The following is a 26,688-nucleotide window of genomic DNA, read 5'->3' on the forward strand; positions in this document are numbered from 1 at the left end:
AGTCTTTCCTCCGGCGCTAAAAAATTTTCAAACAACAATCTGCCTCTCGTCGTTAATGTTAAATTTATTCGGGGATTTCTTGTGAAGCGACTTCTTGGCGGATGATAAAGGACTACCTTTATTCTGGAGGTGATGGTTTTGTAATAGAGCACCCAGTTATTTCGACAGCGATTATCACGCAATACCATTATACGGATCAGAAAGCGCGTTGTTTTGTCATGCCTCTATCAATCAGCTAGAATGTGCGTGAACTTCATCTACAAAAGCAGTATTTTTCTTTTCAGCCTTTGATGAGTGTATATTCACGCTACAATTGTGTCTTCAACAGCGTACATATCTGTGTATTTGTGTGGGTACTTACGGCATGAATAAGGGACGAAATTCGAGCGCCTTGCAATCAACTGTACATTTTTTATCGTCGAGTACCTTGTTGGCGAATGGTTCTGACCGAAAACGTTCTGTAGTTGAGATTTGTGGTTTTATGGCTGAATTGTAAAGTGATTATGTCTGAAGAGACCAAAGAGAGCTTAGGAGTGAATTTTCGATCAAAGGAAACAACTGAATGTACATCGAGCACTACTGATGCATTCCTCGTCCCGTTTGGGGAGCTCGACGAATCGCCGGTTGAACAACAAGACCTTAGCGGACTGCTCAGGCAAGTGATGTGTTTGTTTCGGCTTGTTTTGTTGATAAACTTGTCCGCAATTTGACCTCGACCGTGTCTATTCAATACTGATATTTTGTTTATTGAAGTCAGGCTTTGTTAGCGGTATTTTGTCATTCTGTTAACACAGGATAGGGGAAAGGCGTACCGGAGCTTTTATCAACGGATTTGACGGCAAATTTCTTTGCGACGAAGCTAGCAGTTCGTAAGTACTATTTGCTGTCATGGTAATTAGTCACATATATTTCAGAGCCAGATTAAGTTGGAATAGTGGCCTATTAATAAAATGTCTCCGGGCGATATTGGAACGATGTGTAATTCACCACCGATTGTTTCCCGTAAATTTGCACCGAATGTTCTGTGGCATGACCAAGCTGTCAGTGACTCAAAAAAGTACGGTAGAATAATTAAATTTTAATGATTCCTTAATGATGAAAGCTTAAACCATGGAACCTTCGAATTGAAGATTTATAGTGATATTACTGCAAATGTGCTACAATCAGAAAGAGAGAACTATGTTTTGACTAGTCTCAAACACAAAGAAAGCTAATTTTTCATAAAATTACAAATTATTTATTTGCCTCATCTAGAGATAGAAATAAATTAAACAGGGCACGTTCATACTCAGATTCAAACTTTAGATTGGCTATGTATGTAATAAAATGAAATTAGAAACTGAAAGGACAAGTGATTTTTAAGTGGATGAATGCCTTCATGCTTTGCAACACGGCAATTAATTCTCCAATATTCTTTTTTGGGTCAAATTTTTAAACAATCTGTCATGAGATTTTCAAAAGTTTTTGTCTCTTCAGATTTTACACATTTTATGAACTGTATTCTGTAGTTTTTGTGTGTATAATATACACAGTTTGTAGGAAATATTGAGTTTGTAATTGATGAAATTCACAATATGAAAATTACATGGATCAATGAACAATAGAAAAGCATATTTATTAAATGTAAGATCCTAGGCATTGAAACCAATTACTTATTGAAACATTGCAATTTATTTGCATCATTGTAATATAAGAATTCCTCCTTTTTTTCTTGTTAACATTATTCATGTTTGTAATAGTAATTCAGAAAAAAAACATGACTAAAGAGGGCAACACCAAGAAAACCCATGTGTTTAGTCTGTTCAATTTAGCTTCTATTGTAATTGACAGCTTAAGTAAATCAAATGTTTTAAGCCTTTTTCTTCCTAAATAAGCTCTGCTATGGTTAATTTCCTAAAAGAAATTATTAATTGTAAATATTTTTGGAGACAAAAAAAGGTGTTACACTCAGTTGTTTGACATGTCCTATAAATTTACTTGGCTCTGTTGCATTAAACGAGCTTAAATGAACACAATTTTTAATGTATACAGTTCACCCAAACATAAGCTACACTAAAGCCTCTCTGATTATTGGCTCTTGGGTCAGAGAGGACCCAGTTTTAATATCCGTGTCTTCTTAATAGGATGTACATTGAGATTTATTTGTCTTTTAGGATAAGGATTTCCATCCCTGAGAAAAGCTGTAACTACATGCTTGTTAAATCAAATTCTTTTTTTGTGTTCAATATTGCCAATCAGCTGCTGACAGGTCACTCACTTTTCACCTCATTCTGTCATGTGAATAAATGAACAAGATAGCATTTACCAATCATTCTCAATCCAAGGTTGTTTTTCAAATTTTCTTGGGTATTCATTTAATATGGGTCAGCTAAGCACTGCAAAAATTGTTTTTATTGGTTAGTTAATTGTTTGATATACATTTAATATTTTGAAATGGATTTTATTGATTGGCATAGAACTTGATTACACAAACTCTGCTTTAAAACATTGTCCAGTGCTAAATTAGCAGCTCACTATTAATTTTAATGTAGAATAATTCTTTTATTTATCAAAATATAAATGGAAATGTTGAAAGGATTTTAGCCAGATCTTTGTTTACTAATTTCTTGTCAAGGACATCAAAATGTCTTTTCAAAAAATATTGCATCAAGCTCCATTTGACTGCTGTTGAATCATGTACTCAGAATATAAGTCCAAGGGCTAGACTGAAATTTTCTTTAAATGCAAGACATTAAACAGATATCTCCTTTTTCTAGGCCCCGGAAACCACATCCATTGCGTAGCCCAGTGAACAGCACCCAGACCTCCGTTTCAAGGAAAGTAGCTGTTACTTCTGTCTCAGAGAATACAGGGAAAACTCTGACATCAAAAGACTATAGGAATTTCTCCAAGGCACCTCTCAAGTTGAAGTTTCCATTATCTCCTAGAGGTAATTCATAATCTTTACTCATAAAAATAAAGCAGTATTTATAATAATGTTATGTTGCTTGTGTTATGTAAGGGTTAGAGGTTGCATGATTATTTTTTTTTTCTTCTCTTAGTAAAATAACATTTATGATTTATCAACTCTGGCAAACTCATAAATTATGTAGTAATAAGAAATTTATGTGTACATTCAAACAAATCTTGAACTGCTTGTTATTTCAGAAGATTATATTTATTTAGCAGTGCACTGTTTTTATGCTTTCATTTTCTGAACCAAAAATGTTACAAGTGTTTAACAACTATTCATGGAAGTTGAGGTGGGTAGTGGGGGATATTTACTGAGCTATGAACACTAAGGTTGGTTAAGAATACAGCTATTTTGTTTGTAAGGGTGACTTTTATGTTTAAACTTGATAAAAAACAAAAAAAAAAAAAAGAATAAGGTGGCCCCAAAGAATGAACAACACAATGTAACCTCAACAAGAGTGAATTTGAAATCACCTAAAGAATGATGTGTACAACATAATATTCTATTGTTTTGTTCCTCTTGTATTCACAAGTATGTCTGCATTTATCCTGTGTTCAATTTAGTCCTTTTGCCTGAGGTAATTTGTTTCACTTCTTAAAATTCATTGATTACAGGTATACCCAAATTACCTAAAGTTTCAAAATTGTTGCCTGCACTTTTTCCTTTTTTGCAACAACCTTTCTGCAAACAGCTGTACACTGAAACAGTTACATAATATAGCACAAAAAGATGATTTTAATTTATTTATTTCTACAATGATTACAATATATTTGGGCGCAAGTTTCTCAGAGGTGAAAAGTAAGGGATATATTGGTAGTTTCAGCTGCCAATCAGAGTGCGCCTTTAACGCTTTACACTGTTTTAGACAAATACCAAATAACATTACCATGCATAAATGTTTTGATAATTTTCAATTGCAAACTCTCCTCATTCTGTAAATCCAGTGCTGCGCTCATACAAACTGTGCCATCAAGCCAGCTTGGAGCAGCTTATAATCAGAGTTCATGATATACCCATAAAAGAATGAATGTAAGAAATAAGATCAAAAGAAATCCCATGTTTTGGACGCAAGTATTATTATTTTTGATCGTGGAAAGATCAAACTTTACCCCTGGAAAATGACTTGTGGGGGACATAAAGTGTGATGAAATATTTATCCCTATAACCCTTAGTATAGCAGCAGCTTATTTGACACTTAATTTATGCAATAGTGTTGGTTTTCTATCTATTGATAAGATATAATGGGTGTTCAATTTAATAAGCCATCATTTGAAGCAATTGGATATTACAAACATTTTAATTCTAATAGAAAATCTATTTTTTCTCTGCTACTATTTGTATTATTATTAGTCAAAAAATTTTAAATGAATTACTTACTCGATATGGAAATGACACTGCATGTAATCAGTCTGACACTTTGAATATTTTGAGAACTAACTTACTAACATGGCTCAGAAAGACTAGACTTGAAGTATTTAAAAATGCAACAATAGAATAAGGCCAATATTCAGGTATTTTTGTGAACAGGTTTGGTTTATCAGAGGTGCTCTATATAGTTAAATTATTCTAGATGAAGTAATTTGAATTTGCATCAGATGGCAATCCAATAATAGCACGCAGGCTTATTTTGTCTAGGGTTGTGGCAAAGTGCCAGCTGCCAGCTAAATTCAGCAGCTAAATTTGGTGGCTAATTATATGGGGGCTAATTTTAATGGCTAATTTTGCCAGCTAAATGTGGCAGCCAAAAGTGGCTTCTAAATTTGGCAGCTAAATTCAGCAGCTAAATTTGCTCTCTAAATTTGCTGGCCAAACTTAAATTTGCTGGCTTTATTTTCCAAACACAATGGCCATATCAGACCGTGAAATTGTGCCTAATACAGGTGCCAATGCAACTAAATTTTTCACTTTGGCAACCAAATCCTGAAAATTAGTCACCAAATTGGGAACTAGAATGTTTCATCATAACCTTACTTAGAGATTTAGTGAATTAAAAATATTTGCAAACTAAAAGGTAAATCCACGGCAGACTTCCTTGTTAAGTTTGTTTCCAAAATGCAGCACATGCATCTCGATCAAAACTAGATGCCATCTTGGATTTAAGTGAGCTTGAATGTTGCATATCATCCATCCTAGTGTCCACTTTGTAGCACGTTAAAGGTCTTTTCCCTAACTTAATTTCTAGAATGATGACAACGTTAAAGAAAGGTTTTGTTTGTCTTTGAAAATGGCAACCAACTTTTTTTGAATTGGCTACCACTTTGAAGAACTTAGGAGCCAAGTGGCTATCCGAAAAAAAATTAATTTCACACCCTGCATATGATAAACGTACTTCCCATGTCAGTCAAAGTGAAGATTTGTTACAATTTTCCCTTAATTTGTGTTTTGTAACTACAGCAGCAGCATGGAATCTTGAGGAGGACGAAGACAGTGGAATAGCTAGTGGAAGTACTGATGGAGTACCTTTTGGTTACACATCGGGAGGCTTGTATTATTCTACAGATGTACATCTTCAAACACTTCACACACTGGTAGGAATTGCGAAGCTTGTGTTTATTTAGCTATTTTTATGAGATTAGAACAAGTCCTTGACTTGATTATAGGTAGGGAATGGTATTTTATTATTGGCTTGTTAATTTATAGAGGTAAATGTAGGGGATCTACAAAATATTGTATACCTATTCTACTACTTCTTGAAATTAGCATGTAAACTTCACAGCTTTGGTGGCTACTAAAAATGTTTTACATGAAGTTTTTGACTTTTACCAGTTCTGTTATCTTTTGCTTAACTCTGCTAAAAATCTTATTTGTTAAAAATATGTGATTTATTTTAAGGAGTTTAAGGGCTTCTTGATACACCCAAATGAAAATCAAAGCTATATTTAAACCACAAGGCAGAAATAAAGTAGTCAATAATACAAGCAAGGGTAGGCGTAGAGGTGGTGGACAAGAGATTGAATTAATTATTCACTCTAAATGTCAGGGTAATGAAGAGGAAGCTGTAACTCCTCCTCTGGAGAAGAAGCAAAGGTAATCTTGACTAAAATAGGGTTTTACTTTGTTTAGGTCTATGTATAGCACTTGTGACTATTAATTGTATAAGGAGACAAGATTGGTGCTTTTAGATGATGGAGCAAAATTAAACACTAAAATTACTACTTCACTTAGAATGAACAATTTGTAATGTAGATTAAAGCTAAGTTCACCAACTTTTGCAGTGGTTTAAAGCAAACAAGAATTAGTAAACTGGCCAGACGGCTCAGCCAAAGAAAAGAGAGAGGGAATATGAGGTAATAGAGTACTAGAGGCTTAATCATGGCCTTATCTACAAAATTCTATCTTGAATAATTACCTAATACAGCTATGATTTATTATTATTGGATACTAAGTTGGTATACATTTTCCAAGTCTAGCAAAACTGTGAAATTTCTACACATGAATTGCGTCTTTAGACTTAACCCTCAACAGTTCCATGAGTGACCAAGATAGAATTTCTCCTTGCAATATCAATACAATTTGAAGCAGACAAGTAATAGGAAATGTAAAGAAAAATATCAATAAGGGTTAGTCGATCCAATACCAAGTTTTCCAAACTCGCATGATGAGAATTGTATGGCAGACAGTGAGGAGAATAACTAATGAGATCTTGGGAATGAAAGGGTAAAAACATCACTAATGCCATAGCACCTGACGCGTGTATAGGTGCACACTGTGCATGCACATATGCATGCACTGGTTGATACATTCATTCAACCTGTGATTGAAACACAAACCTCAGAAAGAACACATGAGATTGTTTTATTTGTGAGCCCTAAAATGACTTCAAGTCTGTGAAAAAAAAAGAGAAAGTATACAGAGGAGTAAAGGGAATTGATAGCTTGGCAGTAAGAGTCCCAAGGTAATCCCTGAAAGGTTACTTGAAGAAAGATGGTTGTTTTGTGTTGTGGGTATTGATTTGTGGGCATTAGTTTATGGGAGTTTTCTCTCCATTTAGACTGGGACATTGCTTTATAAGAAGAGTACATTTAATATTTTTTATTAAATTGAAACCTTTGACACACTTAAACTTAGAAAATGTTGATTTTGTTCCTCATAGGAATCAAGGAAGATCTCACAGTTTAGAAGATATTTCATCCCCAGCAGGACCAGGAGCAATACATGGAAACAACAAATCACCAAGGTTACAGCGTACCATGTCAGTTAATCAACGTTCCTCCCCACGGACACGGCTCTCTGTCCAAGAGAATAGATTCAGTTTTAATAACAAAGGTACTTGGGGGCAGTGATGCAGTAAAGCATTGTATATTATACACAAGCTGAATTAAGCACACATTTTGTTAGTTCTTATGATCTATTGGAGAACTGATGTATAGATGACCTCACCATGCACAATTATTTGCCTCTTCATTACACGAAAAAAAAAAGATTCCATATTGCTGTGTGCTTGTTCAGTAATATATCATAGGAGACATCAAAATGTGGTAAAAATCAGTCACACCTGCAGCTGTTTCGACATCATCTGGGATATATTAATGAACAGATGCGCACCAAAGTGGAATCTATTTGTTAATTGGTGGTAATCCATGTTTTTTTTTTTTTTTTGCTGTTACTTTTGTTTTTTATCTTTGTTTGTTTGTTTCTTTTTTTTTTTGAGAGCAAATTAAAGTTAAACTTAATATGTAATAGCTCTGTGGTATAGTAAGTGATAAAGTGTCACTGATGTTGTTTGTTCCAAATTAGGAATAGAATCTAACTTTTGATAAAAGTGCATGCCCGAATATTCAATAATGATAGCAACATGCAGAGCTAAATTAATGACAACCACAGATGAAAAAGAATATTTACAGTAAACTAAATCAGCAGTTCAAGGTATTCTAATAATAACAGCTTAACTTAATTAAACTGTGATTGTTATTGGTGTTGATTGTGAATTCTGATTTTTTAAAAGATGTAAGAGAAAAATCTAAGAAAAAGAGAGACACCAGTTTAGATGGTAGGTACTCAATTTATCTCCATCATCTGAATTAACTGTTTCAGAGGAAATACAAATCTTTTCATAGCACTAAGCTCAATTACTTTCCTACCTGCCTTTTGGCAACCTGGGCCCAGTTGTTCAAAGGCCAATTAGTCCTAACCCAGGGTTAAATTTCAATCCAGGTTTCCTTACTTCTTTGTTCAAAATCTTTTTAGGGAAAATTTCTCTATTGTTTTTCAAATTGCAAGCAAAAAGATTTCAACTGAATTTCCTTTTGAAGCTTTCAGACCTGAAATCAAATTCCACTGTCCCTGGGTTATCCTAACCCAGCTTTGAACAACCTGGGCCTGAATCATAATATGGTCAGATGGTATGAAATTTTAGTCCAACACTCTAAGCTGCAAAGTCCAGGTCCATGTCCTTGTCGTGCACCCTGGCTAATGTCCTAAAGTAGGGGATAGCCTGTCAGGGTGAAGTTGGGTGGGGATTTTGTAGATCCCACGGCTGCTATGGTAACCACAAGGGCTTGATTGTAACCCAGAGATGGCGTAACAAACAGAGCTCTGGTGAAACTACGAAGACTAACCTTTTATGCAAGAAGAAATCAAGCAAGAAACATTTTAAGTTTGCTAAGAAGAACATCGTAGGGAGGGAGGCAAAGAGAATTGACTAAAATAGGATCTGTTGGAGTTCCATGGTGTAATGAGTTTGGTTGTGATGACAAGTAAAGAAAAATCCTGTAAACTAAATTTTAAGAGCAAGGTTAGGAGTCAATAGGAGCTCTAGATCTAACATAACTGAACATAGCAAGACTGTTATGAAACAAAGTGGCAAACCTGCTATGCAAGTCATGAAGCAACTTGTACCAACCATGATACAATTTTTTGTACAACACATTGTTTAAGACTTTCTCATTTACCATTCTCAGCTCTTGTTGATGCAATTGTTCGCAAAGAAACCGATGAAATTAGGAATATTTTGGAGTCAGAGGATGTGGATATCAATGGGTAAGGATATCATTAACAAGTTATGATATCACAGTAGAAGCAGAGACAAGTGTATTAAAATCCTTTTAAGACCATAGACCTCAAGAATTGATAATTATCTTATTTTTTCTTTCCATGTTAGCAAATGGAAGATTTTGATCAGAAATAAAATGATCAGTCTAACAATTGTTATAAAAGAGACAAGTATTAAATGATCATCAATGGAATTTTAACATGGAAAAATCCGTTTGAAGCCAGTTTATTCTGAATTGAAGCAATGGGATAATAATAGGGAAAATCTCAGGCGGGTGTTTTACTGATGTAGCCACTTTCTTCACATCTTATTGCAAACACTGGGAGCTGGGTAAAGAAATAGACTGAGTTAGACATCTTTTTTCTTGTCACGAGCCAGGAACAAGGAAAAAATTCTGAGTTCCCGTTTGGAATTAAACCTCAGACCTTCAGATTCTGTACTCCTTTGTTCTACCACTAAGCCTCAGAGACTTTATGTTAAAATGAAGTTTATATATGACATACCTCATGCATGCTGCTTGGATCAGCAATGTCAAATGAGTCATGTTTGTAAATGGAATAAGAAAGTTGGTAAATTTTGAGGGCAGTAAAAGAATAATATGTTTTTTGTCTAGTCCTCAGTGTGGGACAAATTTATCAAAATTCTCATTCCCCTTGAGGAATAAAACCTTAGAGCTTCAGATTCTGCACTCTGATGCTCTACTGTGCCACAGAGACTCTATGGTGAAGACGGCCATTCTTATTCTTTTTGCAAACATTAGGCTTTCAACATTGTTGATCCTAGTAATGTGCAGAATGCATGTCATATGAATTTCATAATGGCCTTGTTCACCATAGAAGTATCAATTTCTTTGTCCCATGTTTGTGACAAGATGAAAAACATCTTCCTCTATCCCTGTGCGGTTTCACAAATTTAAATGTACACATTGTTATAACATTGTGACTTCTTATTGGCTGAGGAGTTTATTTTTTGCTGAAATGTACATTTCTTGTATTGACCTGGACATTTTTCACTTAAACAGTATGTTGCATCATTCAATATCCCTTTGAAATTCTTATTCAATTCATAAATGTTGTCATTTGTAAAAGAAATACATTTGTAACTCTTGGTTGTTTTTTTTACTGTTCTTAAATTATTTTGTATTGGTTATTCAGGGTAAATGATGATGGATTTGCACCTCTTGATGTGGCCGTCATGCTTGGAGTGTTACCCATTGTCAGAATGTTGTTGTTATATGGTGCTCAAGGAAGCTCAAGTTGTAAGTTTTAGCCTTATCAATTTTCTTTTTTACAGTTGAGTGTTCCCTTGTACCTGGGGGACAAAGGAGTGTTGTTCACTTTTGGCACAGGCCATGAAGACAAATTATTATCTCTTTACGTAATCAAAGCTGTTAACCCTTTCACTGTCAAGATCTCCTTATTGTGAGACATACATTTCTCATGACGTTTGATCATAAGATGTGAGAATTTGGTGTTTGATAAACTAATTAGCCCCTAATTAATATTTTTCTTAATTCCCATCACTAGTCTGCTTGATATTGTACTGGTATTGTAAAGAGAAATTCTGTCTTGGTCACTTATGGGAGTCAAAGTGTTAAGGGTTGTCTGCTTGAGAAAGTTTTTAAATATTTATCTACACTGTTCATCAGTTGCAAATTAACTAGCTGTTTTGAGAAATTTCTTCCAAACATTTCTGTACTTTGACTTTTGATCACAACAAAACATGCTTCTGTTAGATGAAATTGCTTGCAAACTCCATGCTGACTTACTCTCATGTTTGCCAGTAAAATCAGTTTAGTGACTTACCTGACTTACCTCTTAGTCCATGTTTCCATGGTGAATGGTAATTTGGAATTATGGTTTTTGTTGAGGGGGGACCCAGGGAAAAACTGTGGGTGCAAGGGGGAGGACATAGTAACAAACTCAACTTGCATGTGATGCTAGATCCAGGAATCAACCCTGGGTCATAGCAGTGGGAGGCAAGCTCACTCACCACTAAACCATTCTTGCTACGATGTCATCAGGGTTGAACTCTTCAGTGAAAAGTATACTTTCGAAAAAGGAATAACACAAGAATTAAAAAAAGACTTGTCTATGGAATTATGAAGAGTTATAAAGGATATTTCCTCAAAGTACATAATGCTTCACATTGAAAACACCTCACCTTCATGGGGACAAAGGAGTGTATCATGAAATATCATTTGCTTCACAAAATTAGAGAACCTTAAGAGATAACACACAGTCTGAACTTGTAATGTGTTTGTATACCTTGACAAATTTCATAACAATGATAACTGGTTAAGATGAAGGTCAAAATTTCATGTGTCTCTGTTAAACTTTCTGCTATTTTGCTAAATTTTCTAGTAATTCTCTTGATGACATTTGTTCTGTTTCATCAGTACCAAGTTCATACCTTGCCAAGCACATAAACATGTTGTTGAAGGAAGCAGAGCTAAGAGTGGATGACCTCACCACAGCAGTGGTGCATGTCAGTTACACTACATCATCTGAAGTAAAGGTAATTCACATTGCTCTGATTGATTTCCTATTGCATACCAACAGAAAAATTTCCCTTGAAAAATCCCCCTCCCCCCCGATCAATGTCATTATACGAGTAACTGCACACCAGCTCCTCCCCTTACCCAACAACAGTCACATGAGAACAACTGGGCTAGGGGTGCAGTTGTTCAGATACTGATTATGGTTACAGCTATAACCTGTTTTGGTGAATAATTAGAAAAAAGGATTTTTGTGGTTACTTTAGAGCATATTTTCAGAACTCAGTGATGACCAGGGAATTAATCATCAATTTGTGTCATCTTCAGGAAAATGAGAGGCTTTTTCAGGAGTGGTTATGGAGGAAACACTTACTTGAACAAATGAAGAAAGGACTTTTAAAAATAGGTAACAGATGGTACAAACAAAAGGTCTTTATCAATATCATATCACTTCTTTTGTCCATAGTCTAATTCCTTGGGTGAATTTCTGATAATTATCAGCATAGAGAATGTAGAATAACTTGTTAACTTTTAATTATCATAAACTCAAAAATTTTGCTTTATCATCTGTCAAAAACATTTTGAGGCTCTTAGCCAACTAGCAATTTCATTTCATCCTGCCATCAATTATCACTGTTTCAGACATCTGGAAGAAGGAACAAACCAAATAGTTGGTATTGTCACAACTTGGGAATATGAACTTTTGAGCTCTAGAAAACTTACCAGTATTCATGTTTTTCATAAGGTCCACAACGTGATGGACAGTTGTTTAAGAAGTACTTTTTATGATGTATTTCCATGTACAACTTTAAAATTTGCATTTCATTAAAATCCACAGTAATTGTCTTAGGGATCAGAGAAGCCAGATATGGTTGTATTTTTACAGATGATGCTTGTTATTTCCTGTCAAATTCATGGCACCATTGCAATACCACTCCATATTGTTAATTGACATGCAGTCACATTACTATCGTTTGAAATTCACTTTACAAGACAAAAGCCTCTCGGAGTTGTAACTGTAAACCCTAGAAATATAGTCAAATATAACTCCTTTGCTCCCTTTGTAATTGTAACAAGTATTCTCATCCTAACATCAAAGTTAAAATGTTTCCTTGAAACTTGGCAGAGATGATGTAATAAGCTGAGCCCAAATAAATGAAATTCAGGTAGAGACGGTTTATTTTTCCTTTGTCAGAACTACCGGACAAGCCAAGTGGTGTTACAATATCAGTTGCTTCTGAAGACTCACTGCTTGTTCGTTTTATTGAACCACTCAATGAAAAAGTTATTGTATCTAAGTATAAAAGTGAGTATAAGCTCCACATGCTATACTTATGGTCAAACCCTCTAGATCCTAAGATCAGCATATCACTTCTCTGCACTGTGCTACATACATTTCTTTCAATTTTGGCTTTGAGAATTTTGTTTCAAATCAAATATCCTAAAGTTATGGTTTCTTTATCCTTTCATATTGTCCCCTTTTTACTTGAAAGTATATCAATATTGTGAGGAGGGATTTGTTTTGGTCACACCTGGGATTGAATGGGCTAAGCTGCCACCTGCTCTCCTATTTCAGTCCGAGAGTTTCTCAAATTTGAGGTATCCCTGCACCAGACCTCCTAGTCCTTGATCCAGCCGTGGTCACCATTCAGCTGTCTCTGATCAGGGTTTTCCCCTTAACCTAAGCAAGATTTGCTGTTTGTCTGTTTCGGAGTTGTGAGAGTTTGTTTCTAATTTCAGTTCAATGGAGCAAGTTCCCAGACTTCAAGATTATGGAAGGAGAATATGTCCACCATGACCTAAGGTCACAAGAGTACACAATATGTAATTTGCAGAAGGTTTGTATTGAATAAATCTGTCCTACATGATACTACTAAGCACTAATTGTAAACCATGGTGAATGGAAGGCCGTAAGAGTCGTTTGGACAAGGAAAAGTTTGATAAATAGTCATTAATACACGGGCACGTGTAGACATGGAATTTCTTTTTGAAGGTTTAACTCGACATCTCACGAGTGGGTGTGGCAATCGAGTGTGTTATGGAGTAGAATACGAGAAGAGAAATTCCACATGTGCAAACAACCATATATTATTTTGTTTGTTATATAAACACAGTAGGCCAACTACTATTTACTGACGTATCAGCAGCTGATTGGCGGTATCAAATACACGATAATAATTGGCGTAATTTCACACGTGCAGTTTCGGCTTTTCTCAGGGTTAGGAATCCTTGTAAAAAAAAAACCGCAGTTTAAAAATTTGCGCTTTTTTTATTTTGACATATCCTCTTTGTTGTCTTCTTTATGTTTCTGACCATTTATTTTTCGGGGTGTAAATTTAATGTTGGGAATGTTACGCAAGTTTGTATTTGTATTTTTATTTGTAGTCTGTGTTATACTATGTACGTGTTTGCTGTGGAAATCTAAAAGGTTTTAGTCAATGGCTGGAATCCAGTCCTCCAAGTGCAATGCCATCAAGTATGTTGTTGTTTTTATTTAGCTAGCGATTGCTTATTGTAACGATGGGTAGCAAGTGACTAAATCTACAACTTTGCTTTGGAAAGTTCAATATTCTGAGGCGTGAAGAAAAGGAACAATTTATTTTTTGACAAATCACAGAAACTTCCAAAATCTTCTTGCAACCACATTTGTGGGCACCATTCTTTCCCTCTGTTACCTGGAATATAGAGCTCCAAATTCTTCGCAGATGAGGAAAAAGTAGCGACAGCAAAATACAAATCAAGGAATACCAACAGATAAAATGCATATTAATCTGTTAAGTGAAGGTGGAGAAAAACTAACATGGCAGTTAACGTTCTGTATTGAGGTTGACTAGCGTCTAAATTCTCACCAAGGCATCACAGTTGCATCAAGCATAAGGCTTGTGAGAATGAGGAAAATGATCGCAAACTCAAAAATCTCTTGATTTTCAATTAAATTTTCCTTACCAGTGCCTTAAGAAATGTAAAGAGAGCAGCGTGGAGAATATACATGCTCATGTTAGGGTTTAAAGGGTTAAACGTTCTAAGTTTTTTTTTTCTCAAATCTGTAAATTATTCTGCAGCATGGCACGAAGTAGATGACTCTAAACCTCGTTTCCAAGGGCGACTCGACAAAATAGATCATTTATTTAGTCGGGTGTGGCAGAGCCATGAAGAATTCTCACCAGTTCGACCATCACTAGCGCACAGACCACGAAGCAACACATATGGCAACGAAACAGGTAAGAAACAAGGCTTAATTTTTGTGCTCTTTTATTTCCTCCACAAACTTTCTTATTAGCTAACAAGATGAAACGATAACAAGGAGCTTCACTGCCAAGATCGACAAATACCACCTCATTTTCATTATACTAACCACTTGCGATAGATTGTCATGTCATCCTGGGGAAGCAGTAACACATTTAGTCGCTGCATGCTACATGTAAACTGGGATAAGCTGCGGCGGAATGGACCACTTGGCTCCAGCACAGACTTAAATTAGATGTACATTGCTCCCTTTTAACAGTTTGCATGACGTTTTTGGATGCATTTTGTTGTCTGTTTTATTTTTATGCATGTTTGCTCTAATTTACACTTTGACAGGGTGCGAAGCTGGTGCATCGCCAAGGACAAGTCGTAAGTCAGCCATGAAAAAGAGTCTAACAAAGTACACTAATCTACTCTTCCATTCGGCCCCAAAATTTGCCAGACATCTAAAGAGGTAAGAATGATTATTTATCGTTTTTCCCTAAGTGTATACTAATGAGATTTGTTTTGATTGTGACGGCATAGTCAATACAAGTCTCTTCCATGAAGTTGACTTGTGGACAAAATGTTCGACATTTTTTTTCGTCGTTTCTTCGTTTCGTTATGTCACTGTGGTTCTTCGTTTCACGTTGTCGTGCCGTTTTATCGTCGTTTCGTGATGTCACTGTTTGTTTCGTTTGACCCTTCGTTTCGTTTCTTGGATGTTTTGTGTCGTCGCTTCGTTTCGCCGTTATAGACCGCGCTCGACTGGGAATGAGTCAAGGAACATTACATGATGAAACAACAAGTCAATCATTTTGATTCCAAGTTAACTTCACGCTCTTAAATCGGAAAAGTGAATGCTTATCGTCCTTTGAAATGAGCAATATATCACCTCATGGTCATAAAACAGTCCCTACAGGACATCGAGCTGAATGAACTCAAATCAATTCATCTGTCGCATTGCATTTGAACTGAATAATAAGAACGTTCGTTTCTACTTGAATCTCTGCCATGGCATCTCAGAAAAATTGACTGATTTGTTCTGGGACACCTTCATGATGTATGCTTTTTGGCGGAGTATACGTCACGTGACTCTGATCATGACTGACTGGCACAAAGGTTTTAAAACGTTTATAGTCTCAGACATTCTTACTTTTTCTGGATAAACTTTGTTTGATAGCAAGAGTACTGACTTTCCGATTGATTGTCGTAAAACCAAAACCAAAGTTAAATCACAAAATACCTTTAGGGGCAATCGAGAACTCGAAATAAAAACAACCAAACTGTTTAAAGTGCGGGAAAAAGCGAGCCACCAAGTCGTGATTGGTTTTAGTTTTGCATCTGATTTGTTGGGAGGATGGACCAATCACAGAGCGAAGTAAAGCAAAACCAATGTAATCCCGGATGACTTTCGACACTCAGTTGAAAATGACTCTGAGCCTTCAGTGATAGACTCTGGAAAGAAGACGTGATGAATGCTTTATGTAGTTTGGTTTCTTTTTTTTCTATCCGCAGAGGTGTATATCTGGCTTCTTTGCTATTCACTGATGACGAGAAGCTCCTTGTAACCCTGGACGAAAATATCCCAATAATTGAAGTGGATGATAATCATCCTAGTACCTTCCTTCAAGACTTTTGTTGGTTAATGAAGGTGCTCATCTAGCTTATGTTATCACTTCACAAAACTATGAAACTCGTACAAGTTTATGAAATAAATACTTATCGATAAATGGACTAGCGTAGAGGGCTCTCTGAAGTAACGCGAATAACGCGCGAGAAAGAGCAAACTCGCAAGACGTCTTACCCGCGCTGCAGGTCTAAATCACTCGCGTTTAGTTTAGTCAAGCACCCGCTAAGAAAGCCATAATACTATATTACTTTTTTGTGGTAGCGTTATTCATACAGACTTAGAATTTAAACTCTTGTTTGAGATGAACGTTTTAGTTGGGACTCATAAGGAGACAAGACAATCTCAGCAACATAAATGTGACAGGTTGCAGAGGCAATTAGCTTTGGGTAAAATGGAGAATCTTTATGTGTCTTTGCGAAGTAATTTTATCCGAACAAGTTGCAAAAATTCTCAAATTCAAAGTGGTTTGAATTCTTGAGAAGCAAGGAGGCAACTTGCCGCAATTCATCGAGCGGAAGTAGTGCAACCAGAGTGGTTTGTTGCAGAGAGTTGGTGATCTTGTTGTGCTTGCGGCAGGCCTTGTGATGTTAAAAAACAAAACAAAACAAAACAAAAATCTGTAAGACAGAGGTCTGTTAGGTTTCATAATTACTTCATTCAAGAAACTGGGAATTTTTCTTGTTAGGGACCAAACCGCACAGGATTAGAACCTTAGAATAGAGTTTCCACGTCTGTAAGGGAAGGGTGGATGGAGACTAGTTCGATTCCATTGAAGAATTACCGCTTCATTATGTTGAATTTTCTTTCATTTTAGGTGGCTTGCACTTGGAAAGATGTTAAAAAATTAAAGCAAGAAGTAGAGAAAAAGTGTTCATCCACTTCAGTGCTGTTCAGATGCAAACTACTACAAGCTGCTGATACTCTGCAGGTTAAGATTCGGTTTGATTTCTGAATAAGAATGGTATGCGTTCTTCATAACAGCCTCGGCGACTCCGCCGTAACTACCTGTACTGTAACGAATGAGTACGAGAAGTTAACATACAAAAATCATGTCCCCTCCACGCATGAGCCCTTAGTATATTCACGACTAACACTTTAGACGAAAGAGCCTCGGCCGAAGTGTCATCTCTAACTGTCATGGTTGATTTACACGAAGTAAAGTTGTTGAAAGCCAACACAGCACTGTTGAGAGGCATACTCTCAATAAATTCACGAATCATACATTAAAAGGATTTTTTTCCCGTAACTTTACTTAAGCTGTTCATAGCCTGACAGAGAAAATTTATTGGGAGAGCGTACGAAGGGATCTCTACCATAAAAGTTGGTAGATACTCCTTCCCAGTCCCCTGTGGTAGTCGGCATTTTGCAGACCCTTTTGAAATTGTCACCTTTAGCTTAAACTTGCCGAACGAATAGGACATATTAGAGAGACCCGGGCTGGTGGCTTTCATTCCTTATTACCAGACCATGCAGAATTATTGAAAGGTGGCCATTTGATTTTTCAGGGTGCCCTTGGCAAGCAAGATCTTGGCAGGCTACATTACAAACCAGTAAAAGATAGAAATGGTAGCACTGTGATTGTCGCCGTCAACTATGCAATTGTAAGTATAGAGCTATTTAGACAAATGATTGCATACCACAGTAAACCATCTGACTTGCACTCCTAACACGTATTCCGTGCGAAATAAATAAAAAGGAAGGCTCAGACGCTATCCTATGGGTCTGTTCAGGTATTATACCTTTGTTTGTTGATCTTTAGTTCGACTTCCAGGGCACAGTTGCATTTGGCCAACTGTTTTTCTCCCGGCTCTTGGAATTTTATTTGTTTCACTTCTTTGGAAAGCCCCACATACTTTCATACTTAAAACACTGTCCAAGCTAAATGAGTTCACTTTTTTTTCTTGAAAAAGAAAATGGTTTTATATCTTCCTTTTCATTTGTTTGTTTGTTTTTTTTCATCCAGCATGGCAGTTCCTTCAAGCCGCGTATCCTGTCTCTAAAGTGGTTATCGTTCAGTAAACTCCAGAAGAGGATTCAGACTCCTCCATTGCAAGGTGGGCTACAGGATGAGTTGTTCACTGCATCAGAGATGCTTGTCTCCTCCATTCAGGTGAGAACATGAGTCCGCATAAAAAAAGATACTCAACAGATTAAGAGTGACTAGTATCTAATTTCTCCGTACAATATCATCCCAGAACCAAACATTAAGGTCACAAGAATAAAGGAAATGATCACCAATACTCTACTCGCTCATGATTGTTAAACGAATTCTCCTTGTCAGCACCTTAGAAATGTATTAAAAACAGTATGGAGAATATACATACTGATTCTAGGGTGTAAAAGGTAAAGGTAACTGTTTCATTGATGTTTTGACGCAGATATTAAACTTAAGTGAAGTTCTGTTATTCAACTTGATGAACTCGTAAGCACTGATGACTTGATGAATGGAATTGTTTCCTTTACGAATTATTCACATAGGAAAGGAAACATTATCTCCCATTATCTGATCAGAAATATTTTCTTTAGTAATTGGTTCTTAAGCTATCCTAAGTTTCCTTGTAAATTACTGAGAGAATTCAGTGTTAGATGACACCCTGTAGCTGACAAGCCAACTACTCTCCCTGCCGTTTTGTTTGTTATTGCATTGTTGTTTCCAAAGGTGACCTTGGCATACTGCTTCTTCACCAGCCTGATGGTGTTATTTTGTAACGGAAAAATTTTTGATTCCTTGTTCTTTCAGGAAAAAATTCATTATTATGAAAACAGTAAAAAGAGCCTTGAAAGGTAAGAGTTTTGTCATTTTAACCATTAATTTTTTTTTCGTTCTGTTGTTTGTGTGATCACGGATGAATGAATGACATTTCAAGGCCCCGTGAAATACACCTCCGCCAGATAAAGGTCCTTGGCGCCATTTCAGGTGATATTTCAAGGCCCCGGGAGAATAACCTCTGTTTGCTAAAAGCCCTTGGCAGTGCATGAGCCCTTCATGTCTGTTTTGTTTTCTTTGTAGGGGTTTGTACATCGGTTATCTGAAGCTCAGAACTTTTGTAGACGCTATTCATGTCGTGGTTCAAGAGAACTGCCCCAACGTTCTCCCACACGTCAAGATACGAGATAACCCAAATGTGTCGAGGTGAGGGGAAGTCTTTTTGAAATCTCGCTCATTTGACAAGTACTCCTGTTGAGTTATTGTTTTGAGTCCAGAGATTGTGTTTCTCCTATCAGTCATCTTATTATTTTATGGATTGAGCATGCGCTCTTTAGTGTTCGAGCAGGCCCTCATCACTAGCGCTGCAGAGCGCGCGTTTCTCCACCCGCGGGAAGATTTGATACGAGTCGGGGAGCGGTTTGCGAAGGGTTTGGCACAAATAATTACCACTGTTAGACGCCTTGTATCCTTCTCGCCGGCCTGCGTTGGTTAAGTCCTCATACCGAAGAGCAAATGATTAGGGCCTGTTAGGGAGCTAACGCTCTTTGTCAGACGTTTTATTGAGTTTACTGTGTTTTCGATCGTAGAGAGGAGTGGCAATGGCTTCAGACGCTGGACACTCTTAGGGTAATTTGTTTTCCTTATCAAACTATACTTTATATTTTATTTATGCCTTGCACTTTTGTTTTCGTAAGAACGTATAATTTGTGTCAGAGGTTGTAACGAAAGTTAGTACTCTTAATTTGTTCATTTTTGAGCTTGTTCTTGAGTATTTTTTCAAACGGAATAGAATTTCAGATTGTTGCTGTTGTTTATTTTTCTCTTTGGTTTTTTTCTTCTGTGAATGGGTTTAATTGGTCTCTCGCCATATTTAAGCTACTAAAATGTTACTCAATGTCACGCATACTCAATTCGTTTACTTGCGCGGAGTATGCCCCTATTAACAGCGCTGCACGAAGCGCATTTCTCTGCCCGCGGAATGATTTGAGTCGAGTCGAGGAGGTTTTCCGGTGGTCTTGCACTGGTAATACTTAACACCTTGAAGACCTCTCGCTGGCTCGCGTTGCTCAGGGATTCATACTTTTCCGCAGGTAAAGAAACGTTCGCTGACTATTGGCTAAGTTCGTAACATGATTTGAAAACCTGTGTGAATCAGTTGAGCCGCAGCGTTTTTATCTAGCAGTGAAGCTGTCTCTGTAATTCTGTATTATGTGACTGATGAGCTGCTGATTGTGTGTTTAGGAGGGGACTCAGGACACAGAGCCATCCAAGACTGCGTACGAGTTTCAAGTACTGGTGGCCAAAGCTGCCGAAACTTTGATGGAGAAAGTAGGCGTTAGTAAGGAGGTACTTTCTAAATCCGTTTTTCTCTCTGTTTTTACAGTCAGAAGTGTATGTAAGGAGTATTTGTCTTTATTTAAGACGAGTTGGTTAGTCGTGCTCTTGCTCTTGTCTCTCACTGAGTAAAGTCGACTCCAACTGAGTCAAACCCTCTCAGTCAACAGTCAACAGAGAACAAGTTAGGGTTATTGTCGGGTTAGGGGAGGGGTAGGTGCGCAGTTGCTCTCATACTAACATTGATCCGGTTTTTTTTATGGAATTCCGTCATACACTTATTGTACCTGCACCAATGGGAACTCGAATCCTCGATGACTCGAACCTCCCGGTAGCTCGTTGCCTTTGATGACATTGTCGATGTAGTTTTGCCCCCGATAAATCCAAACAATTCGTTACAAGTCAAGGTATTTGTAGTCCTAATTAAAGTGATACACTGTTAATTTTACCCCTCATGCTTTGTTCCTTGTTACCAGGCTTCCAAACTTCACAGAATATATGACCGAGAGGTTGTTGAATTGGATGAGAATGTGTCATTTATCATTGTGTTCCCACCCCCTGAGGAAGTCTGCAGTGCTCCAGGACAAGTGGACTCACTCTCACATCACAAAGGCTACATCTCCTTACCAGTGCAAACCTTTGAAATGAGTAAGTATAAGATGTAGGTCATATTTTGATGAAGTTCTGAGGTTTTGTGAAGAAAAATTTCGAGCATCTTTGGCTGAAGCATTGGAGAAATCCCCTCTGGCAAAGATTTTTTCTTGAGCCGTTAATCCAACGTGTTAATTATTGTATCAAGACATCGTAATGTGGAATACCTGAGGTAGAGCCATATCTCAGTCGTAATTGTTTTATGTCATAACGCATCGCTCATTCTACACATGCCGTGAACTAAATATATTAAGGTCACCGTCCGTCTATCGCGCTCGGTATCAGGGTGGTTTACTGTATGGTATGCTTAGGTGCACTGAGGCAACAACGGTAGTGTTACCAACTATTTTCTCCTAAAGGAGAGATAGTTATCAGCCGTGAACAGTTTTTTCTGCCTCATTGGGGTAGATTAACATATCAACCATGCAGATTACCAGACAGAAACATGCAGTGATACATGTATGGTACTCATGTGGGAAGTGGCTGTGAGGATGAAGTGATATGGCCACAGAATACGCTTGATATCGTGGCATGAGCTAAAGACATGTTCTGTTTAAATTCCAGTTCACATGTATACGTACCAGCAAGAGTTTATCTGCCATTATTCTCGTCTCTCATCCGTTCTGGATATGGACTCTGTCATCTCACAGCAGTCACTCAGAGAGGTAATGTGGCTTTTTTAATTCATTCGAAAGACATGAGTATCACTCTTCACTGCACATCAATCGAACAGGCTTCGAACTTTCTTCCAGCGTGGTTTTAGAGTAACGATAATTGATAATTTTCCATTGGCGGAGTGAAACGAAAAGGGTGTGGGTGGGTCAGTCAATCTTTGGTGGCTGTTCTTTTTGTTACATCTGCCATTACTGGGCGTTTACTGTCTTATGTATTAACTTCGCCAGTTGTGTAACTCTTGATACTCGATGTGCATGTTAAGTACTGTTAAGTTTTTTATAGAGGTTAGGTTGTTGCGGTCAGCTTGGCAAAGCTACCAGTGGTGTGTTTGATGAAAATACCCATTTTCAACCAAAGAATTCTGCCAATAACTTCTCACGTGGCGCCAACGTGTGTTTTTATTTACCAACCTCTTCACTTAATTTTTTTTCCTCTCCCTCTTTCAAAAAGGCATTTTCATCACCCGAGGTACAGTTAGCAAAAGCACGACAAGAGCAGCTGTTGGATTTTCAGCGGGTAAGTTAACAAGTTAACTATTAAGAGAAAAAATTTTGTATTGTCAGAAAAATGGCAACTACGCGAGATAGTCCAAAAAAAGCACAGTGACTCAGTTACATGAAGTAAAACTTTTTCAATAATTTGCCGAGGGGACTATCGTAAGATTCATCGGAATTCGATTTGTTTACCACGTGATTAGACTAGAATAAAGTTCAATGTGCTTCGACCGCACAGAAGCCTGTTAAGAAGCTTGCTTTGAAATTGTTCTTTTTCCGTTCTAAAGGAACTTGACGAAACATGGCAAGGAATGCGTTGGATATTGGATGCCCTGCATTACGCGAGGGATCGTCAAATTCGAGGTGGCATACCTCTGGTCGAGGTGTTTCAATACTCAGTTTCTCACCCGGACGGCCAGTGCTGTGTTTGTTCGTCTGATTTGAGAGGCAAAGTCCTCTGCAATGGACATAGTGAGTATCTGGTCTTGTATTTGTTTCAATTAAAAGTTAAGGATGACAAACAAAATTCAAGACTTGCTTTACGTTATACCCGTTTGTTTTTTTGAAGATTTTTTTTTTAACATCAATTTTCTGTAAAATTCTCATTGATGTAGTTTGATTCTGTTACGTATTTGAATGACATACTAACCATTTTTATCGATATAGTAGTTACTTCACTGCCACTCTGTAACGGTCACTTCTCCGGCTTCTATGGCCTCTTCCCTTTGTCTTCAAAGTGGCCGTTGTGAAGAGTTTCGATTGTATTGTCTAATGTAGTGGTTTATCTTTCGTCAGATTCCTCATCAAGCAATAGCCCCAGACAAGGAGTGGTTCAAATTCATACAGCAGGAGAAACAAGCTTACCTCCCGGAGCCACAGTAACGGTATCATGAATATACTTGATAGTCGGAAACGAAGGCATGATAAGACTATTATTAAGACTATGATCTTCTGCAATGTCTCCTAATTTGTAAATAGGATCAGGAAAAAGATAAAGAGAGCCTCGATACAAGTTCAATTTTCTGCAGCGCTGTTTCCTGTTGATCCAATAGTGGTTTTAAATCTTTCGAATACTGAAGTGCTTTGACGTGAATCAATGACGTTTTTCGAGATTGGACTGGAAGTAATAATTCTGCCACTATAGATACCAAAGAGAGTTGTTCATTGTAACCAACAATTTCTTCAAGGTTGTTAACTTTTTGTTGTACTCGACCTGGCAAAATAGAATAGAAACTACATTTCATCTTTCTGTAGAGACATCGGGCCTTCATGTCTCAAAATTTGCCGAGTGGGTGTGTTTCAAAAATGAAAACAACTGTTACGTCTCATTTTTTATGGGTAGTGGTTCTTCTTCCCTCTAGGTATGGGCCGTTTTGGATGTTGAATTATTACATCCCTTTAACAGTTGGTAACTAGCAGTCTTTTGATGTTGTCTTTTTGTTTATATTTTTTGTCGTATAGCTTCATATAACGCCTGCAACAAGATCGGACGAAGTGGTCAAGATGGTTGTACAACAGCTGTATAAGAAATGCCAAGACAGAGATAAATCTTCCTATTGGCACAATCTCTCTGACAAGAAATTGAAAGACTTATGTTTAGTTGCAGTAATCGGTGGACAAGAGAAATGTTTTAGGGATGATTTTAAGCCACTACAGCTTCAAAATCCGTGGAAACGAGGAAAGTTGTATCTCAGACTACGCGCTGATGCCTTCGCAGCGTCTGCTACGGGAAATTTCACAAGTGTCTAAATTTCAATCACTTAAGACGAGCACCTGTTCCTATGGAGCCATGTAGTTCTGAGTGTTGAAGATTTTCCAAAGAAAAACTCGTGCCACATACTGCAGCAACCAATCACGTAAGGGTACAACACATTGCGATGTGGTAACGTGTTATCCTCTCCCAGCACGGATGTCACGTTTCCCGCGCTTTTCACCGCTTACTCTTAGTTTCTTTGAGGTCCGATTGGTTTGTTTTGTGAACCACGCGACAATCTCTAGAAAATCCTCAGAGTTTCAAACCAATACTAAAGGTACTCTATCTTTGCAATTTTCCTTAACTGGTGCTAACCGTAATTACTGCGAAAATCAGAGCGGAGCATTCGTTTATTAGCATCAGGAGGATAATTTAAAGGTTCCAAATTAAACGCATCAGATTCCAAAGCTGAAGCCGCCAAATCGAGATTGAGTGGAAATAGTTAACCAAAACCGATAAAAACAGTGTTTTTAAAGGCAAAGAGATGCCCAAATGTGTTAGATTTTCTCGAACGCAGAAGCGACAGAAAATGGCTCCCATGTGAAAAACTGCTAGTACCAGATTTAAAATGACCTTAAAGTGAGAGTAGTGTCAACATTCTTCGGCACATTGTGTTTTTTATTATTTAAAAAGGATGAAATCCTCCTGTTGGTAATCAAGATGGGTGAATCCATCGTAAATCTAGGGACAAAAAATTTACTGTATGTTAGTTTGAAAATTTAGGTATATAACAAATGGAATATATTTAAGGAGTAAAAAATTATGTCGGAATTAATTAATTTCTTTGTATGATAAGAATGATTTTGTACATATTGGTGGTCTTGGAGTAATTATTTAGGTTTTCGTTTGTCGGCTGTTTTTTTCCCTAATTTGGTTTAATTTTGCCATGGATTAACTTAACTTCAGTTTTGCTTTTTCGCTTTTGTGACAGTGACATTTCCACCGGAGAAGGCGAAAAAATGAATTTTTCGTTACTAAATCTTTCCTAGTCACGTTTTACAGTTAAAAAGACCTGATTTTCTTATTAGGTATTCATAGTTTTTCGAGCAAGAAGAACGGCTTTACACTCGAGATACGGTTGTATGGCCCCAAAAGTTTTCACAGCAGCACTGTAGAAAACTTAGTTTAAAGTCTTGTAGTTTCGGTGTGAAACCTCTCTCCTTTACTCGTCAAGTCAATCGCGTTTGGTGTGGACTTGGCGACCGCGCATTTCCTTCTTGTATGTGCAGTGAATTCGAAATAGTTCGTTGTTTTACTTGGTTGAGTTATACGATTGGTCAGATAGTTTTCTTTTTGTTCATTTGTTTAAAGCACTTCTGTCTTGCCTGTTGGTGTCAAGACGAAGTTAGGATTTGTCTCATGGCCAAGGCGTTTGTTTCCACTCATGGGATTTGTGTTGACCAGATTACACTTAAGAATAGAAAACATTAAAAAAGAAAGAAACAGGAGAGCTGGCTCCCTCTATGAATGTATCATATTTATTCCCTAGTCAGTCTTGCAGGAAGATATTTTTCACGACAGTTTTTCAAATCCTCCATAGGCGATATTCCTATTTAGGCAGCTCTAACAGAAATGTATTCAAGTCTTGTTTATCACAAAAGAAGTTTCCACCTGGTCTACGTTGTTTGACAGAAGGTAAACGTTTAAGTGAAAATCGTATTTATTGTGAGATTGTTGTTTAAAATCACCATTGTGTTTAATTTATTACTGATATTTTCACCTCTTGAGGAGGAATCCAGAATATTTCTAGGCTCTGGGAGTTTGATAAGTCTGGAAGAGTGCTTGAAGTGTTGAGAGCACTCATTTGTGTCACTTTTTCCGTTTCATCGTAATTCATCGCATTTTTGGGTTAAAGCAGTTGAATATGGATATTGTGTTATTTTATACGTAGAAATGTTTATCTCCTTAGAAAGATAGCAATAAGTTTTCTTTATAAAGCAATTTTAGACTGAAACTGGCTGGGTTGTACATGCGCTAAACGCAAAGCGGAACGCTCTTTTGGTTATTTCAGCTCTAACTTTGTTTGCTCCCAGAGTATTGATTAAGTTAACATGTGTAGCGGGTGAAATGTTGATGCTAAGATAGACTAAAACAAATAAACAGAAATATTTCTCACAGTTGTTTGGCTTTCTTGGTTCTTTCTTAAACGAGGACGACTACGACAACGACAATTTCCGACAATGAAACAGTAGGCGTGCGCGAAACTGTGTTATTAATATTGTGGCAGGGTAGCAGTAGCCGTCGACATTTTTCGAGGAATCGCTGCGAAGAATGCGCAGTGGCATCAAAACGATACAGAGGAGGCTATGAGCAGTCTCTGCTTTTCTAGGAAGTTCGTCGTGCTATTATATAAAAAGAGGGGGGTAATTTATGTTAGTACACCGCACAGAACTCTGGAGATGAGCATTCCACTCGATGCGTCACGGCAAAACCAACGTACCGGCCACTTCCTCCATTCTTTTGTCAGAGGGCACCCGAGTTGATCGAATTCTTCTTCTGGTGGACTGCTTAGTCTCATAAAAGAACTTCTGTGCACATCATGATTAATCCT

General features: G+C 37.2%; 1 protein-coding gene across 1 annotated transcript; it reads left to right on the forward strand.

Annotated features, from left to right (window-relative positions):
• LOC113680330 (ankyrin repeat and fibronectin type-III domain-containing protein 1) lies at positions 1-26,254 on the forward strand. Its single transcript, XM_027197345.2, has 31 exons — positions 1-655; positions 795-869; positions 2,757-2,929; positions 5,348-5,481; positions 5,934-5,980; positions 6,169-6,240; positions 7,047-7,219; positions 7,899-7,943; positions 8,854-8,932; positions 10,100-10,203; positions 11,344-11,462; positions 11,770-11,848; positions 12,638-12,748; positions 13,183-13,280; positions 13,828-13,918; positions 14,505-14,663; positions 15,025-15,142; positions 16,186-16,321; positions 17,115-17,228; positions 17,806-17,901; positions 18,264-18,410; positions 19,041-19,084; positions 19,311-19,433; positions 19,817-19,856; positions 20,472-20,576; positions 21,041-21,212; positions 21,780-21,880; positions 22,341-22,406; positions 22,672-22,855; positions 23,180-23,268; positions 23,846-26,254. The coding sequence occupies exons 1-31, from the start codon at positions 504-506 to the stop codon at positions 24,131-24,133; spliced, it is 3,534 nt and encodes a 1,177-aa protein (XP_027053146.2). The 5' UTR covers positions 1-503; the 3' UTR covers positions 24,134-26,254.
• Positions 26,255-26,688: the final 434 nt, after the last annotated feature.

Source organism: Pocillopora damicornis, chromosome 10, assembly GCF_964200805.1.
Source record: "Pocillopora damicornis chromosome 10, jaPocDami1.2, whole genome shotgun sequence".
NCBI classification, from domain to species: Eukaryota; Metazoa; Cnidaria; class Anthozoa; order Scleractinia; family Pocilloporidae; genus Pocillopora; species Pocillopora damicornis.

Bases quoted from the DNA above. Each gene is read 5' to 3' on its own strand.
- LOC113680330 (XM_027197345.2), top strand. From the start codon at position 504: ATGTCTGAAGAGACCAAAGAGAGCTTAGGAGTGAATTTTCGATCAAAG. The intron at 656-794 runs GCAAGTGATGTG...CTGTTAACACAG, and splicing joins GACCTTAGCGGACTGCTCAG to GATAGGGGAAAGGCGTACCG. The intron at 18,411-19,040 runs GTGAGAACATGA...TTGTTCTTTCAG, and splicing joins TGCTTGTCTCCTCCATTCAG to GAAAAAATTCATTATTATGA.